The sequence below is a fragment of the Microtus pennsylvanicus genome, chromosome 2 (genome assembly GCF_037038515.1).
Source record: "Microtus pennsylvanicus isolate mMicPen1 chromosome 2, mMicPen1.hap1, whole genome shotgun sequence".
Taxonomy (NCBI): domain Eukaryota; kingdom Metazoa; phylum Chordata; class Mammalia; order Rodentia; family Cricetidae; genus Microtus; species Microtus pennsylvanicus.
The window spans coordinates 23,891,414-23,907,470 of NC_134580.1; the positions used below are offsets into that span (position 1 = coordinate 23,891,414).

Below are 16,057 nucleotides of genomic sequence, written 5' to 3' on the forward strand. Positions count from 1 at the left end.
TTGACTCAAACACTGACTCAATAATACACACAGCTGGGTAGTGTAGCAAGCTGACCGCAAAGCATACGCAGAGAGAAGTAGACTACCACCTCATACTATTACTCTGCTGCTGGTTCTGTTGAAGGCCAAGTATGCCCATCTGCTTGGACTTTAAATGGATAGAGTACATTCGGATAGGCTTCAGAGTGGGTTTTTAGAGGACACTACTCCCTCGGTATGTTTGGTACACCTTTATACTGAAGACCCCTGAGAGTATAAGACCAAGTTTCATTCATCTGATGAGATTTTTACTAAAAACACAATAGATCATTTCTCTGAAGAGCAGGGTCCGGTGGTCATTCTTTCCACATCCCGTCATCTTCTGGCCCATTCCAGGGTTTACCCAAGAACTAAAATAGCTACAGTAGAACAATGCAGTCATCATAGTTTTGAGTAATTTTTAATGATGTGGGGAAATGGTCTGGGAACAAGTAGACTCAAAGAGCAGGGGAACTGGACAGACACTGCAATCCAGATCTATTTAAGCATATGCATTTACATGCTCACACATTAAAACGTAGCTGAAAATTCTTTTTCTCAAGAGGACTGTCTACTGGAATTTCATGACTTTTACTTTGTTGGTTGCTTTCAACTGCATTTATTTAAAATGCAAAAAGTAAAAAAATAAAAAAAATAACACAGTGTAACAAAGTAATTGGACCATTGTGGACTGGGTACCATGTCATTATGGTAAATACTTGTTTGAGAAATGGTTTGAAAAAGATATAAATTAATCCTTCCGCAGTTTCCTTATATATTCAAGAATGCATCACTCTAATCTCTCCCACTTACATTCCTCTCTTCCTATAGGGGCTTAAAAAAAAAGAGACCGGGTTCACTGTGGACAAAGGTAGCTAGTAAATTATTCCTGGAAGCCATTCTGACTCGTGACTCTTGTGACAATAGGATCTGGGAGGAATGGTGGATGCCGTGTGCTTTCTGATTAGTAGAGCATTAAGAGTGTCTCGTTGCAAAGAGAGGTGAGGTTTGGAGGATGCTAGCTTTCTCCTTTAAAATTACTGGAGCCTTCCAGGAGTAACATGGATGATGTCAAACATTATATGGCAAGGCAACTAATTTAGATGCTCTTGGAAAACAAGGGTCCTTTTTCTTCCTCGTATTTATCTATATTGAGGGTAGGAAAATGGCTCATACATCATACCCAGTAGATACTGAAATAAAGGAAGAAAAACACTTCAAGTGGTTGGAGCTACAGCCCAGCAAACTTTAGAACACATGGACTATGTTTCATTGCGTCAAAGGGCATAAGACCTTCACAGAATCACTGGGTCCTACTGAACACTAGAGAGAATGCAGTTTAGAAATGAAGATATCAAAAATGTTGTTGAGGGTATAGGATATTTATAATTTTATATCTAAAGTAAAAAAATGTATTGATTTGGGAGAGTCAAGTGAGAGTTTGGATGCTGGAGGAGGGTATGCTAGAGGAGTCTGGGAGTCACAGTGTGGTCATGGGAGTGAGTTTTAAATCCTGAGGATCGCGTGACTAAATAATTGGTTTTCTTGTTTATTATTAAAAATACAGAGATGTCTTTTAAACATTAGTGGTAACCATCTTTATTGTCTCCAAAGTCTAAGATCATCTCCAACCTGTTTATATATTTCTAATCCCTACATATTAAAAGATTCATTTATTCACCTATTTACAAACCAATTGAAAATGCCTTTTGAGGTGATTTTTTTTCCAGTATTTCATTCTCCAGGATTCTGTGGTCCTGGTGGTATTAATACAAGCAGTATTTCTCTGGAAAGCAGACAAGGAATATACGAACATGCTATCACTTCCAGGAAAGTATCTGCAACTGTCCAACAGAAAATGCTCCCACAAAGCCAGGGTGGGGGTGGGGTCCACAGAGGATAAGAAGGGAGATCTCTCTAGCAAGGGCTCAGTCATTCACTCCAATCCAGACAAGATGATGCAAAGAAAAGGCAGAAAGGCTGTGTGTACCATGGCTACGCTGTGTGTGAGAGAGCACATGTACGTGCAGCATGCTGTGAGAGCATACATGTGTGTACTGTGGAGATGCTCTGTGTGAAAGCACACACGTGTGTAGCATGGTTATTTATACTTGTGAGGGCATACATGTGTGTACCAAGACTATATTGTGTGTGAGGGCACACATGTCTACTATGCCTATGCTTGCGTGTGAGGGCACACAAGTGTTTACCATGACTATGCTTGTGCCTGAGGGCACACATGCGTGTACTATGTCTATGCTTGTATGGAAGGGTACCCAGCATGTACATGGATATGCTTATGTGAGGGCACATGTGTGTGTACTATCACTATGCTCCAGAAAACTCTCTTTCTAGGGTGTGGCTTTCCTAAGCCTGGACACATTGCAGGGTGGAAGACAATTAAAATACTGACCTGCATATCTGAGCACCAGACCAGTCCTAAATGGAGAAGCTCTACTGAGTCTCAGAGGTCCTGAGACAAAGTTATTCAAGCAGCAACTCACCAATTTCTATAACCTGGATAATCAAATGACCTTGACAAATCTCTCTCATTCAAGTTCCAAGTTATTCTCAAGATATAACAGCCACATACAAATAAACCCTTCATGATTTTCATCAGTGAACAGTGAAAACAAGGAAGGACACACCCATTACACGCTGAGGTACTTCTCTGGGACTAGAGTCCATGGATTGACAATTCTTCAGCTAAACTTCAAAATCGAATAGAAAGGAGAATATTGATGAGAATACAGCTCCCTAAACCCGAGGCTACAAAATACAGTGCACTCCTGCTGCCCTTCGGTAAACCTTACCAGTTTCCCAGATGCTTCTCACCTGCATCTTGTACTCACGGTGCTGCAGGCCCCACAGGGCTGAACCAAATTGCCAGAGCATAGACCCCTTACTTCACTGGCCCCGTGACTCTGGGTGATCACGTCCACAAGCCATGCCTCAGCTGCCTCGGTGGAGTAACAGGAACCCTGAGCAGTAAGACTGTCTACGTCACAGGGCTGTGACCGTGGGGACTATATGAGCCAATAGACCCTAAATGATCAGCACAGAGACTGGCAATACAGAGCAGCCTACAAACGCAATAAGGTCAGGACTAAAGAAAGGACGCTGTGTTCTCACTTTGCAAACATGGTAAAATGTAGTCGTCAGATCCCTGACTCCCACTTGCCACAAGGGAGCTCGAAGACAACCTTCAGGAAGCACAAAGGTGGCAAAGGCACCAGCTAACGAACCAATCCAGGCTCCGTTCAGTAAGCCATAATTTCCTGATGCTAATCACAACTGCTATCTTCATAAATATTCTCCCTTCTGCGTACCACAGCCTTGGAACCCAGAGTCGAGGTGAGCAGACCAGAAGCTCTTAACTTGCTCACTAACAGGATGTCCCATAAAGGACTTCCAGCTGTACCGCTTGTTCAAAAACTCAGTCAAAACCATGCTGTGTCTTTTTTTTTTTACTTCATTTCCTGCAAAGTAAAACAATATTTTGAATGAACTTAGAATTAATATTCTTGGATAACTAAGAAAATCGTTATCAGAAATATGACTTTATACAAAGACTATTTCAGTGTAATCACAAAACATCTGGGTGGTGTCTGTTAATATAGAAAACCACACAACATATGTAGTATGAACTAGGTGGGGAATTCAGGCCGTATGCAGTTTGGGTTCAGCACTGAGCATGGAGCCCGTCAGTGCTATGATTTTCAGTCCTGTCAGGGACAGCTTAAGAATGGTGACACAGTAATCTGGCCTTTTGGTCACTGATCACAAACTAGATAGCACAGACGATCGATCACAAAGATACTGAGTGCTGACCCGTTATCTGACATTGACTTCCACTCAGGCATGTTTTTAGAAAACCCTGGTCTAGAATAACCCCTAAAGAGAAGAGACTAGCAAAAGCCAATTCACACCTAAATGTGCTCTTTCCTCCCTGATAGCCTCACCTATCTCGGACCTGAAACCTAGAAATACTGATAACTACATTCAAAAGTTGCAGTTTCCTGTTGAGTTCGTCTTGTCTATCTTCAATTCATCTAACCATGGCTCGTTCGATTAGGACTGCTGACATACTCAAGTTCACTTACGTCGGGATGCCAAAAAAGGCCAGAAGATGAGGATTTTTACAAACATAATTAATTGTGTGATATCGAAGCCCAAATTTTACATTATTTGAAAAATTAATATTTGCTCAGACTTTTTTCCATATAAAAAGAAAATGAATTTTCTCCATGTAAAACTTGGAGAGAACTGCTTTCTGCTAAGGCATTTAATGTGCATTTACATACATATACACAGACACACACATATGTACACATATTCAGGGCAGGCTGTGGGTCGATGCTGGCTTTTATTCTTTCGGTCCTACCGCACCTTCTGGGAGGTTCTATTCCATTTATACACTGAGCCTTGGTCTAGGGCTAAATAAGAAACAGCAGCCTGGCTCTCCTAAGGCATCAGCTCAGGTATCACGCCAAGCTGTTAGTTTAAGGCAGTGTTGAGACACACACTAACTGGCTTTAATCCAAACTTTACAGGCTAAAGGGTTCTTTTAGATGAGCATGGAGCATACTCCCTTCAGATGGCGCTAGTGAGTCTATCCTTGTCTCCAGCGTCCTTCTCAGGACACAAATACAAGGCACCTCGGAGTGAATTTGCTTCGGGTGCCCCTGAATTCTCCTGGGTCAGTCTTTCTGCTGGTTCTGGAGAATTCTCCCTCCAGCTGGGACTTGAGTGCGGCTGGGAGACTTCCCATATTGCCGGGCACGGAGGAGGGAATCCCACAGCAGGCCTTGTGAGGCGGTCTTCTTGAAGGCTCGCGTCTTGGAGGCACCTGTTGGAGAGCACTTCCTTTTCTTTGGAATTACGCCACTTCATCCTTCTGTTCTGAAACCAAATCTTCACCTATGGATAAAATCATTAGAAAAAAAACCCTCTTATTCCAAGTATAGCACTTAGGTGTTTTACTTATTTCTTTTATTCTGGTCTCACACATACTAGGCAACTGCATTTTCAATGGTCAATGTCTTCTACTGCACATTCTACAGAATTCCCTACTCTGAGAGCCTAACTGGAACGTCCGTCCCTGTGGCTTTTCCTGTGGGTTCCTTCAGAAGCACCTAAGAGATCCATATAACATCCCATGGACACCTCCAAACAGATGGTATAGCGATCACATTCTTTATTTTTGGTGGATGTTGAAATTAATTTAGTTTTAAGTATTTTAAAACATTATTTAATCTATGCTAATACATTTATCCAAGAAAATATTGACTAGTATAGCACCTGTGCATTTTGGCTTGGGGGATATTATGCTGTGTTGGTTGGTTGACATGGGGGAAGGTGTGTATGTGTGCGTGGTGTGCTTGTATATGTGTATTATACACACCTGTGTATTGCAGGTTGTGAGTGTGAGGTGTGTGTGTGTGTGTGTGTGTGTGTGTGTGTGTGTGTGTGTGTGTGTGCAGATGATTTTATGGTTTGATGAGATATTCATTTCACATCTAAGGATACTGGGGTTTGGCAGGATTAACCAACGCAAGATCACACAGCAGAGCAAAGTGAAGAAATTTAGGCCCTGCTATCAGGCTGTGTTGACACACAGACCTCACCACAAGCTTTTAACATTAAATTAACAATACATTTTGTAATGCTTTGATAAATGTGGGCTTTATGCAGCTTCCAAGTTTTGATTACTCCCAGGATTTATTCAACTATGATAATTAGTTTCTATAAATAAGAATTGATTGTAATTAACCCAGAAGGTGGCTTGATCTGAATCATAACTTCCCCCACCACCACACCGCAACTTGACTCTGCAATTAACCGCCCTATTCACGAGACACCCAGTCATCCATCAGCAGAAGACTCCCCAACTACTTCCCTGACATTTTAAAAGCAGGAACAATCATTGTCGCTACACTACATCTTTGCACTAACAATTTACTCTCTCGTTTTGAAACAACAAAACCCTAGTTAAACTCAGTGGGTCTCAAAAAATAAATGCTTGGAAGGTTATAGGGCAAATAGGGGAACAGAAAGAGAGGGACTAGGAAAAGGTGGGCACGACAGGCCTCAGAAGATACTATGTACTTGTATGTAACTGTCAGCAAACAAATTCAACAGTCATTTGTAAAAGTCTTCCATTAGAAAAAAACTTTACTCAAGAAAATTATTATTAAAATATATAAGCAAGATAGCTGGAGATGCGTCTCAGTTAATAGAGTGCTTCCCTAGCATGTGTGAGACCCACATCAAATCCCAGAACCACACAACACAAACACGGTGGCATATGCCTGCAACCGCAGCACTCAAGAGGTAGACACAGAAAGATCCGGAGGTCAAGGCCATCCTTGGTGGGTTAGGAAGTTTGACGTCAGCCTACAGCTACTTTTAATCACACACACACACTCACGCGTGTGCACATACACACATGAAAACAAAATTGAAGATGGTCCTTCTACACTGACTAAATAATCTCTTCAACTTTTCCTTTTAAATGACTGTACAGGACATCGACTCCCGGAAACCTAGTGTCAATGACCGCTGTGTCAGCTACGATGCTCAGAGTACAGCTTTTGCTAAGAAAATAGCTAAAGCTCGCATGCCAGGACACTCGCTTCTGCTCTGACTGTGTTTATAATTAGCAGCGGCCATTGCGCCTGGAGAGCTTGCCAAGTTCTTCTTGTGCATTTTCACTGGGCGAGTGCTGCTCCCATGGATGTGTCTGCTTTGTTCAATGCACTCATTTTCTTTTATTCTTCTTTTTTTAGTACACACGTGTGTGTGCACGCATGTCTGTGTGTACGTGTTTCTGTGTGTATGCATGTGTGCATGTGTGTCTGCATGTGTCTTGTGTATGTGTATCTCTGTGTCTGTCTGCATGTATGTGTCTGTTTATGTGAGTTTGTGTGTGTGTCTGTGTGTATGTGTTTATGTATGTCTGTGTGTATCTGTGTATATATGTGTCTCTCTGTGTTTGTGTATATGTATCTGTGGTGTGTCTGTGTTATGTCTCCCTGTGTGTGTATCTGTGTATGTGTGTGTCTGTGTATATCTGTTTGTGCATGTGTGTGTGTATCTCTGTGTGTATGTGTCATGTGTGTATCTGTGTGTATGTGCCTGTGTGTCCATGTGTATGTGTCATGTGTGTGTCTGTGTGTATGTCTGTGTGTCTGTATGTCTCTATGTATGTGTCTGTGTAATGTCTGTGTGTGCATATGTACATGTGTGTGCATATGTACATGTGTGTCTATGTGTATGCGTCTGTGTGTGTATATGTGTATATGTGCCTGTGTGTCTGTGTGTCTGTGTCTATGTGTGTTTCTGTGTGTCTGTGTAATGTCTGTGTGTGTGCATGTGTACATGTGTGTCTATGTATATGCATTGTGTGTCTGTGTATATGTATCTGTGTGTGTGCATGTGTGTGTATGTGCCTATGTTCACATGTCTGTGTGTGAGTATTTGCATGTGTGTGTGGTGTGCATGGAGAGAGAGTGACAGTGGGATAAAGAGACAGAGCTTGACTTATGTAATCTCTTAGTAAAAAGCCATGAAATAGTTTCTTCACAATCAATGGACAAATGCATGCATTTAGTGAAATACACATGAGTCAAACCTCTCTCAACCGGCACAAAAACAACTCCAAGTGGGTTAAATAGCTAAACATAAAAAGAAAGCTACAAAAGTCCTAGAAGAAAATATATGAAAATGTAATTTTAGTCTTGAGGACACAAGTTCTTTCTAAAGCAAATCATAAAACACTGAAGATGATAAAGCAGAGAAATCAGAGCTGGCTACATAAAACTGAGAAATTTCTGTACAAATGAACACGCTATAAACAAATGAAAAAACAATAAAATACTCAAAAATTAAAAGTAGGAATCTGGGAGATATTTGTATAATATTAAGCAAAGGGAGATATTTGCAAACATTTTATATATATTATCTAGAATATCCAAATATTGAAAATAATCAAGATCATCAATAGATGAATAGTTATGCAGATATAGTACATCCATATAATGGAATATTATTTGGTTTTAGAAAGAAAGGTAATTCTGAAACTTGTAACAATATAGATGAACCGAGAAGATATTATGTTAAGTAACTTAATCCAATTAATAAAATGCCGCTTGATTCCACTAGTACAAAAGGCTTTTACTCTTAAGTCTCTAAGTTGTAATGGAAAGGAGAATGGTAATTGGCAGGGCCTGGGGTAGGGAAGGGAAAACACATTGAGAGCTGACACAGAGTTTCAGTGTTACAGGATGGAAAAGTCTCTGGAGATGAACTGTGGTAACAGCTATGTGACGGTGTAAATGCACATGGTGCCACTGACATTAGAACTTTGAAAGGTTAAGACAATTTATTTTGTATTCATATTTTACCACAATAAAGAAACACTCAAGTGTGGAAAGAAATGTTAAAATATCTGTAACAGGAAAGTGGAACTAATCTTATTATTCTAAATATCTTGATTAATATCCAAAATAATTCCTGCATGTCAACAAAATGACAACTGGTGGAAAATAAACAACCAAAAAATGCCAATTCAAAAAATTCACATTTCCAATAAATTATGAAAAGCCTCTAAAATTCTGGTGGCTACGAAAAATCAAACTAAAAATAAAAAAATTAACAAATACAATTGTCTATAAGGTTGATAAGGCTTTCCAAAGTAATAAAAAATAAAGGGTTTGCAATAAATAGACTCATATGAGCAGAAATTTTACATAAATCAGTATCTAGGTTTATCTAAGACTCTTTGGAAGACTTTTAATCTCTTAGAATTTGCAATATATACACAGACATTTTAACTCTCAAATCCTTTTTCTGGTTCCCTCTTACAAAACTTCTTTTGCTTGTTTGTTTTTTTGAGACAGGGTTTCTCTGTGAAGCCTTGGCTCTCCTGGAACTCATTCTATAGACCAGTTTGGCCTCGAGCTCACAAGGATCCCCCTGCCTCTGCCTCCCTAGTGCTGGGATTAAAGGCGTGCGCCACCACCGCCAGGCCAAAACGTATCTTTTAAGTACACAAAGAAATACAATGCTGAAACCCAGAAGTAACTCGAAGATTGGAATGTCTTATGTATCTACAGGATGATGTGTAATGAGGTTCACGTGAGAGAAAATGGAAAAGATCTACATCTCAGACACAAAGGACTCATCCTGTAACACTGAGAAAAGGAACAGAATGATCCACAGGCTAACTATCTTAATCATGACAGCCAAAGCTGGGAGAGATACACATGACTGTCATCAGCAGATTGGCTCGAGTTACAGCATGAACGATGATCCAGCAAAGTAGAGCAGAAACACATACTGCAGGATGGAGACTCTCCATCAACAGAATGCTGCAGATGCCAAGTACAAAGAACTCATACTAAATAGATCTGTTTACACAAGGGGCAGAAATGTACTACACTCATCTATCAGCTGGGGACAGGGAGGGTGTGTGGCCTTGAAAAACCCGGGCTAAGAGGGGTTATCAGGTCTTCCCACTTCTACTACTTGATCATCATTGTAGAGATGGTTTGTGAGAAGCCAAAAAAGTCACACAGAGCCCATTGCACTGGTGTATATAGGTGGTCACACACATAAACACTTCGAGTGCCAACTTTTTTGTAAAGTAAGGATAACACAATGAATAGCGGACACGACATAGGATCCTAGCAAGCATTAAAGGACATCAAATGTTGGATCACTGGTAAGCATCATGCAAACATGAGCATAATTGCAATTTGTGCATATCCATCCTGTACATGAATTTATTTTAAGAGTCTAATATTTCAGTAAATTGAACCAAGAAGCATTTATAAATAGCAGGAATAATTGAACTGGATTGGAGAGTGATGTGGGATTCCCCTCTGTATGCAGTGAATATCATTGGTTAATAAAGAAACTGCTTTGGGCCTATATCAGAGCTATAGGGGATCAGAGCTAAATGGGAAAAACTAAACTGAAGGCTGGGAGGAAGAAGGCAGAGTCAGGGAGAAGCCATGTAGCCTGGCTAGAGCCAGACAGAACTTTAGCAGGTAAGCCACAGCCATGTGACGATACAAAGATTAACAGAAATGGGTTAACAGAAATATGTAAGAGTTAGCCAATAAGAAACTAGAGCTGATGGGCCAAGCAGTGATTTAATTAATACAGTTTCTGTGTGATTATTTCGGGACTGAGCAGTCAGGAACCAACAAGCGGCCTCCCTCTAACAGGAGAGAAGTGAGATGGGCTTTCATCTCTTACTTCACCAGTTTCCCTTTTGTATTACAAAGCTGATAAGCATGGAAGTTAATAAAATGCCAATTTATTTATTAAATGGTCTTCCAAATTCAATACAACAAAAAAGCCATTCTGAATTATCTGAATTTAAAAATAAATAAAATTAAGTGAAACTATGTGTTTAGGCTTAAGAGGCAAATAAGAAAATCATTGGTTTCCTTGGTGTGGAGAGACTGTAGCCTTTCTGGTAGATTGTTAATGGCTATGGGATTTGATATCAAGCTTCTCTGTAGAGTGCTGCACACATAGTCAGAGGTGGTCACACTTACCCAGCACACAGCAAGGCGGAATGCAACCCCTTCCATCCATCTCTCAGCATCTGCTTCAAACTGCAGACAACCCTGGGCTCCCTGCAATTTCTACCCATGTTATTTTCTCCCCTGTGACCCTGAGTCTTCTCATCTCTGCCTGTGGTACTCCAGCAGAGCCCAGTGAGGTCCTTGCCACTTGCCTTGAGGCCCATCAAGCAAGTCTGTCACCTGACTTCCTGGGTTTGTGGATCTTGACAAGGCTGCTGTCTCCAGACATGGGAGAGGCATAGAAGACTGCAACTCCATAAACAGCTTTGCAAACTAGTGACCCAGCCCCTCTAATGGTCTCACAAGTCCAAGCAAGCCCCCTAAGGTTGCTATCTAACCTCCACTGGGTAGGTAACTTCCTGGAATGCCAAGAGTGTAACAGACCACCCAGCATAGGGTTACAACAAAGTGGACCCTGGAGATACAGCCACTGATCCGCTCATATGCAAAACTGCTGAGCCTCATTAAATGCACAGCAATCCATTAAGGCTATGAACTAATCACCCTCTACCATACAACATACCACTCTCTACTACTAGAAAGCATCGGGAATGGCATGGCAGTTCGTGGAACAAACAATTTCTCCAGGGGAAGGAATCAAGGGTAAGGGGAATTTCCCACACTAGGACATGTTTGACACAGTGTCTTTTACCCTTCAGCTCCTTCACAGCAATTCAAGACATCCTGGTGGATGTGGTTCTATTTGGAAAGCGGAGAGCCTGCTGCATTTCAACTACCATCATCTTCTTCAGCTTGATGTCTTGATTCTGGGTGTTTTTATGTGAATTTAACACAAGCTATAAACCCTCTGAAAGGAAGGGACCTCAGTGAAGGAGAGTCTTATGCCTCCAGAAGATCAAGCTGAAGGCAAACCTGTAGGGTTTTTTTTTTTTAATTAGCAACTGATGTTGGAGGGCCCAGTTCATTGTGAATAAGGCCATCCCTGAGCGGGTGAAAGCAGGCTGGGTATGCCACATGAAGCAAACCAGTAAGCAGCACCCCTCCATGGCCTCCATCAGCACCTGCCTCCAGGTTCTGACCCTATTTGATCTCCTGCCCTGACTTCCTTTAATGGTCAACAGTGATGTGGAAGTGTAAGTCAGACAAACCCCTTCCTTCTCAGGCTGCTGGCTCATCACACAATCATAACTCTAAGACATCCTTGTATGGTAAACACCCTACACAGCGGCAGACATGGTGACTCAACGTTAAGGCTGTCTGGGAAACCTAGATCCCAAACAGTTTTGCCACATGGCTCTGGACCTACATTCAGTCTTCTGCCTTTCTTCATCCAGAAGATGGACAGTATTTCAGAGAACGAGGATGTTCATTTGGAAGATGAAACACAAAAATGCTAGCGTTCTTTGAGCTAACTGGCCATCTTGGGAGAATTCTTCACTCTCAAAATTTATGTTCACAACTGTGTGGAACGTTAGTGAACAAGGAAGGTCCAGATGCTGCAAATGTGGAAGGTGCAGAATAAGGGACGCCCATCTAGAGGGGCCCAGGAGTCTCACATCCACTCTCTGATTTTGGATTAAAAGTGAAAAGGAAGACAGGAAAATTGGTTACAGCTTTTGAAGATAATTATTTAGTCTGTTTCTCTGGGTATAAAGATCACGCACATGCACACACATGCACATACATGTGCACACATGAGCACACACAAACTGACACACACACACGAGAACAGGGGATGAGAATCATATATTGCATCCTCGACATTTCCCTTCATTCCAGAAAAGTGAAGATTGTGGCTCAGCCTTGCCCTCAGCGTGTGGATCAGTCGTCTCCACACAGGACGTGTCCTGTGTGTCTCCACCCACTGAAAATTCAGAACAAACACTTGAGAACACTCTGGGGCACAGTGCCACGCCTGGCACAAGACATTCATGCCAAAGAACAAGCTGCACCATGCTGAAACCAGGAATAGGAGGTGTCTTCCTCCTCGTGGGTACCTGTGACTCCTTCAGTCCCAAGCTGACAGCAAGTTTCCTTCGGTCTGTTTTGCTGATGTACTTCTGCTTCTGAAACATTCTCTCCAGAGCCTTTCTCTGGTCCTCTGAGAACACAGCTCTTCTTAAAATCCCCCTTCGTGCTTTGGAATTTGAGTCCTGGGTCAGCAGAGGCAGCCCGTGTTCTTCTCCTGGCAGAGAGATACAAAAGGACCGCGGGGTTAGAGAAGAGAGGCCCCTCTGACCTCTGAGTGTTCGCACCTCATAGTCAGCACCGTGGCGGACTGTTCTCTCTCTACCAAAAGAGCTATGCTGCTTATGTTCTCCAGGTCCTGGAGTTCTTTGAGGACCTAATAAATGCTGGTCACGGAACGATGCTCCAAGGAGTCAATAAATCAGCACAAAAATAGCTCAATGCCCAGCCCCATCAAGAGTCCCGAGAATCTGCTTCCCCCTTGATAGCTCACTTGGTCCATCCATGGATCCTATATATGGCACACCAATCACTGCCTAGATAAGGTGCTTTGGGTGACACAAGTCCCATTCTATGCTGAGGACACAAAGCTCAGATGCCACCCAAATGTTTTCGGTTCACCCTGGCTCTTTCCTCTGTGTTTTGGGGCCCTTGGTTTATGACTGTATCCAAACTATCAGTGTATCCAAATATATTCAACATTAGGAGAGAATGGTGACTACCTAAGGAAATGGATAAACTACCCAGTGGATAAAATCTTGAGGACCTGTTAAAGATGAAGACTAAGGACAAACGACACCAAAGAAGGGACTACGTGTATGTTTTAAAGCATAGCAGCAAGATGTGCACAGCACTTACAACCAGGTAAGAGCACAAAGGGCCAACGTGAACACTAACTACTGTGAGCTATCGCAGAAATGTGGACATAAAATCCATGCCCACTGTCTACGCTTGGATCTATGTCTCAGTGGGGAACAACTTGGCAGAGGCACTGCACAGGCACTGAGTGAGGGTTGGAGATGACTCCAAGCTGTCCTTAAGGGGCTCACAGTTGATGAGCAGAGACTCACGGGCTCTGACAGAGAGATGACGTGACCATCACAGAGCAACAGAACAATAGCCAGGGCAGGAGAAACCACAGACAACACACAAAGAGCCACAGAAACCGAGATACCAGCTAGCCAATCAGCAATAAACAGGGCAGGAGAGACCGTAAACAACATACAAACAGTCATACAAACATACATACAAGAATAGGAAAGACCAACTAGCAATGTGGGAATGAGTCTCATTCAAATATCCCTAAAACTTTTAAGAGAGGGCCCTAGATTTTCCCTAACAGATAATTTTTAGGAAAAAAAAGAACAAAGTTTCCTATAGAGGATCTACAGGTGCAGTTCTAACATTTTGGGGGCTGTGGACTGGGACTAGATCTCACCCTATGAACAACAGACCTATTAGACCCATAGCTAAGATCAGGTAATAACTTCTGGACCCAATTTCTCAGGTTTTGGTGCCCTAAAATGAACAGGAACAACCAATGAACAAGCAAAAGCTATGGCAAACCCAAAGGATACCCTTCCCCACCCCCACTCCCCATACCACATCTCACCCACATGTCATTTTACCTTGGCAACACAACACAACCCATTTCTGTTAACAATGCTCCAGGAGTCCATGTGAGGTTTGGCCTCTCTGTCTTCCTGACCCATCCCTGGGCAGCTGCTAACTCGGCTCTGCAAGGGATATGTGTCCCAACCACCAGTATGCACCAAGCTTACAATAGGTAAAAACACAGAGGAGGAAGGAGAGAATGGCAAAAGCAAGCCCTAAGGTAGACAGTGATAGAAGTATGGATGAGTAATTCATTTTCAAGTAGAAACAAGCAATCCCTGGAGCAGGCTTTAGGGGAGGCAGAGTTCCTGCATCATTCCTGTGGTCCCTAACCCTGCCACATTTCATTCCAAACTCTGTTCCCAATGTGGGCTACCCAAGGGTCACACAGCCCAGCCCACTTCTAAGAAGCCTTGTTTAGTATCCACATTAAAACCCAGTCTATAGACCGCTAACTCTCACCCCGCCCCCACGGCTTTGTGAGGAAGGCCGAGGCAGCAGTGTACTGCCTCCAGATAGCTTCAGATTCTCAGGAGAAACGTAAGATTCTTTCAGGACAGCTCAAGCTGAAGGCTACCAACCGTCCTTTGAGAAAGAAAACTCTTTTGGCTTCCTAAAGAACTCAGTAACTTCTCAGAGCTGGAGAGACCTTCATGTGTTTGATACAAGACTCTCCAACGGGCCAGCATCTGATGCCGGCTTTCCTCTACTGAGGAGGGTGGAGTGTTGTCTACGGGGCTCTGTCTTCCTGCTGCACTGTCCCTAACTGTTCTGCGCCCTGTCCCACGGGCTTCTGTCCTTCAATACTCTCTTCAGTGGAGAGACCTCTCATCACTACTTTCAAATATGCCTGTGGGCATCTATGGGCTTGTGCATATGTGTGCCTGTGTTTGTATGGTTTCTGTAGGTCTGTCTGTTCTGTTCTAGTAGACTCTAAAAGCCACCCTCAAACATCCATAAAACCCAGGATTTGGACTTAAATGAGTTTACTCAATTTAACCTTCACCAAGTTGGGTGTGGTAACTGTAGAGGTCTTTTACCATCTGTCTTCCTCTTAGCTTGGTTTTTACTACTCGGCGTGCCTTTTAAAGGGTCTCCAGAACCAGTCATGGGCCTTCTGAGCCTTTCAGAGTCCAGTAAGAACTGTGTCTTCTCTTCTGCTCAGCCTATGGCTAAAGCAAGGCCCACACCCCAGCTGCATTCTGCAGACACACACTGAGACGGCTTTATACTTTTTCCCACTTGGCTCTATCGAGTTCACCCTCCCCTCTCCTAGTCTGTACAGAGCGCTTGATTAGAGATTTTATAAGTAGACCTCTATTTGACTTCATGTGATATTTGGGGAACAGGTTATAAACAAGCATCTTACAAAACTGAGAGTTACCCACCATTACCATCTAGGCTGAGCACTCAGACAGAAAAGGAACTGCACCCTAGGACTGAAACTCTGAGGCTGCCTCTGCCTCTCGAGAGCTTTGAATAGAGTCATCAATCTGGAAAGCCTGTAGTTTTGAGTCTCTGGGTCGCTCAAACATTCTTCTTGGCTGACCAAATGTCATTTATCTGGGCAACACCACTCCATCCTTTTTGAGGAGTCACTACCTAGATTCAGAGTATCAACAAATTCCATTATCTTCCAAGTGATATAATCAGGCCTCTTTCTAAATTAAAAAAAAAAAGTTCCATCCCTCTGAAGATCTTAAAATGGCTAAATTAAATCTCTACATATGTTAGATATTTTACATTCGTGTGTATATCTGTGTTGGGAATTGCAGTCAGTCTCTCCTAGGTTTGCACAGCTCTGGGAAACCTCCTGAGACTACCCATCCCTCCAGCAGAGAGCAGTAAACCAACACCCAAGTCAGGTGGCAACAATATCAGAGAATTTCCCATCTTTG

At 42.5% G+C, this 16,057-nt stretch overlaps 1 protein-coding gene across 1 annotated transcript in view; it reads right to left on the reverse strand.

The window, feature by feature from the left end:
• Positions 1-875: 875 nt before the first annotated feature.
• The window catches only part of Dbx2 (developing brain homeobox 2), a 32,193-nt gene continuing 17,011 nt past the window's right edge, over positions 876-16,057 (reverse strand). Inside the window, exons 3-4 of the mRNA XM_075960457.1 lie at positions 12,575-12,762; positions 876-4,938 (exon numbers count right to left, since the gene is read on the reverse strand). Of these exons, the coding sequence (XP_075816572.1) occupies positions 4,612-4,938; positions 12,575-12,762 (515 nt within the window). The 3' untranslated portion in view covers positions 876-4,611. The remainder of the gene's footprint in view (positions 4,939-12,574; positions 12,763-16,057) is intronic.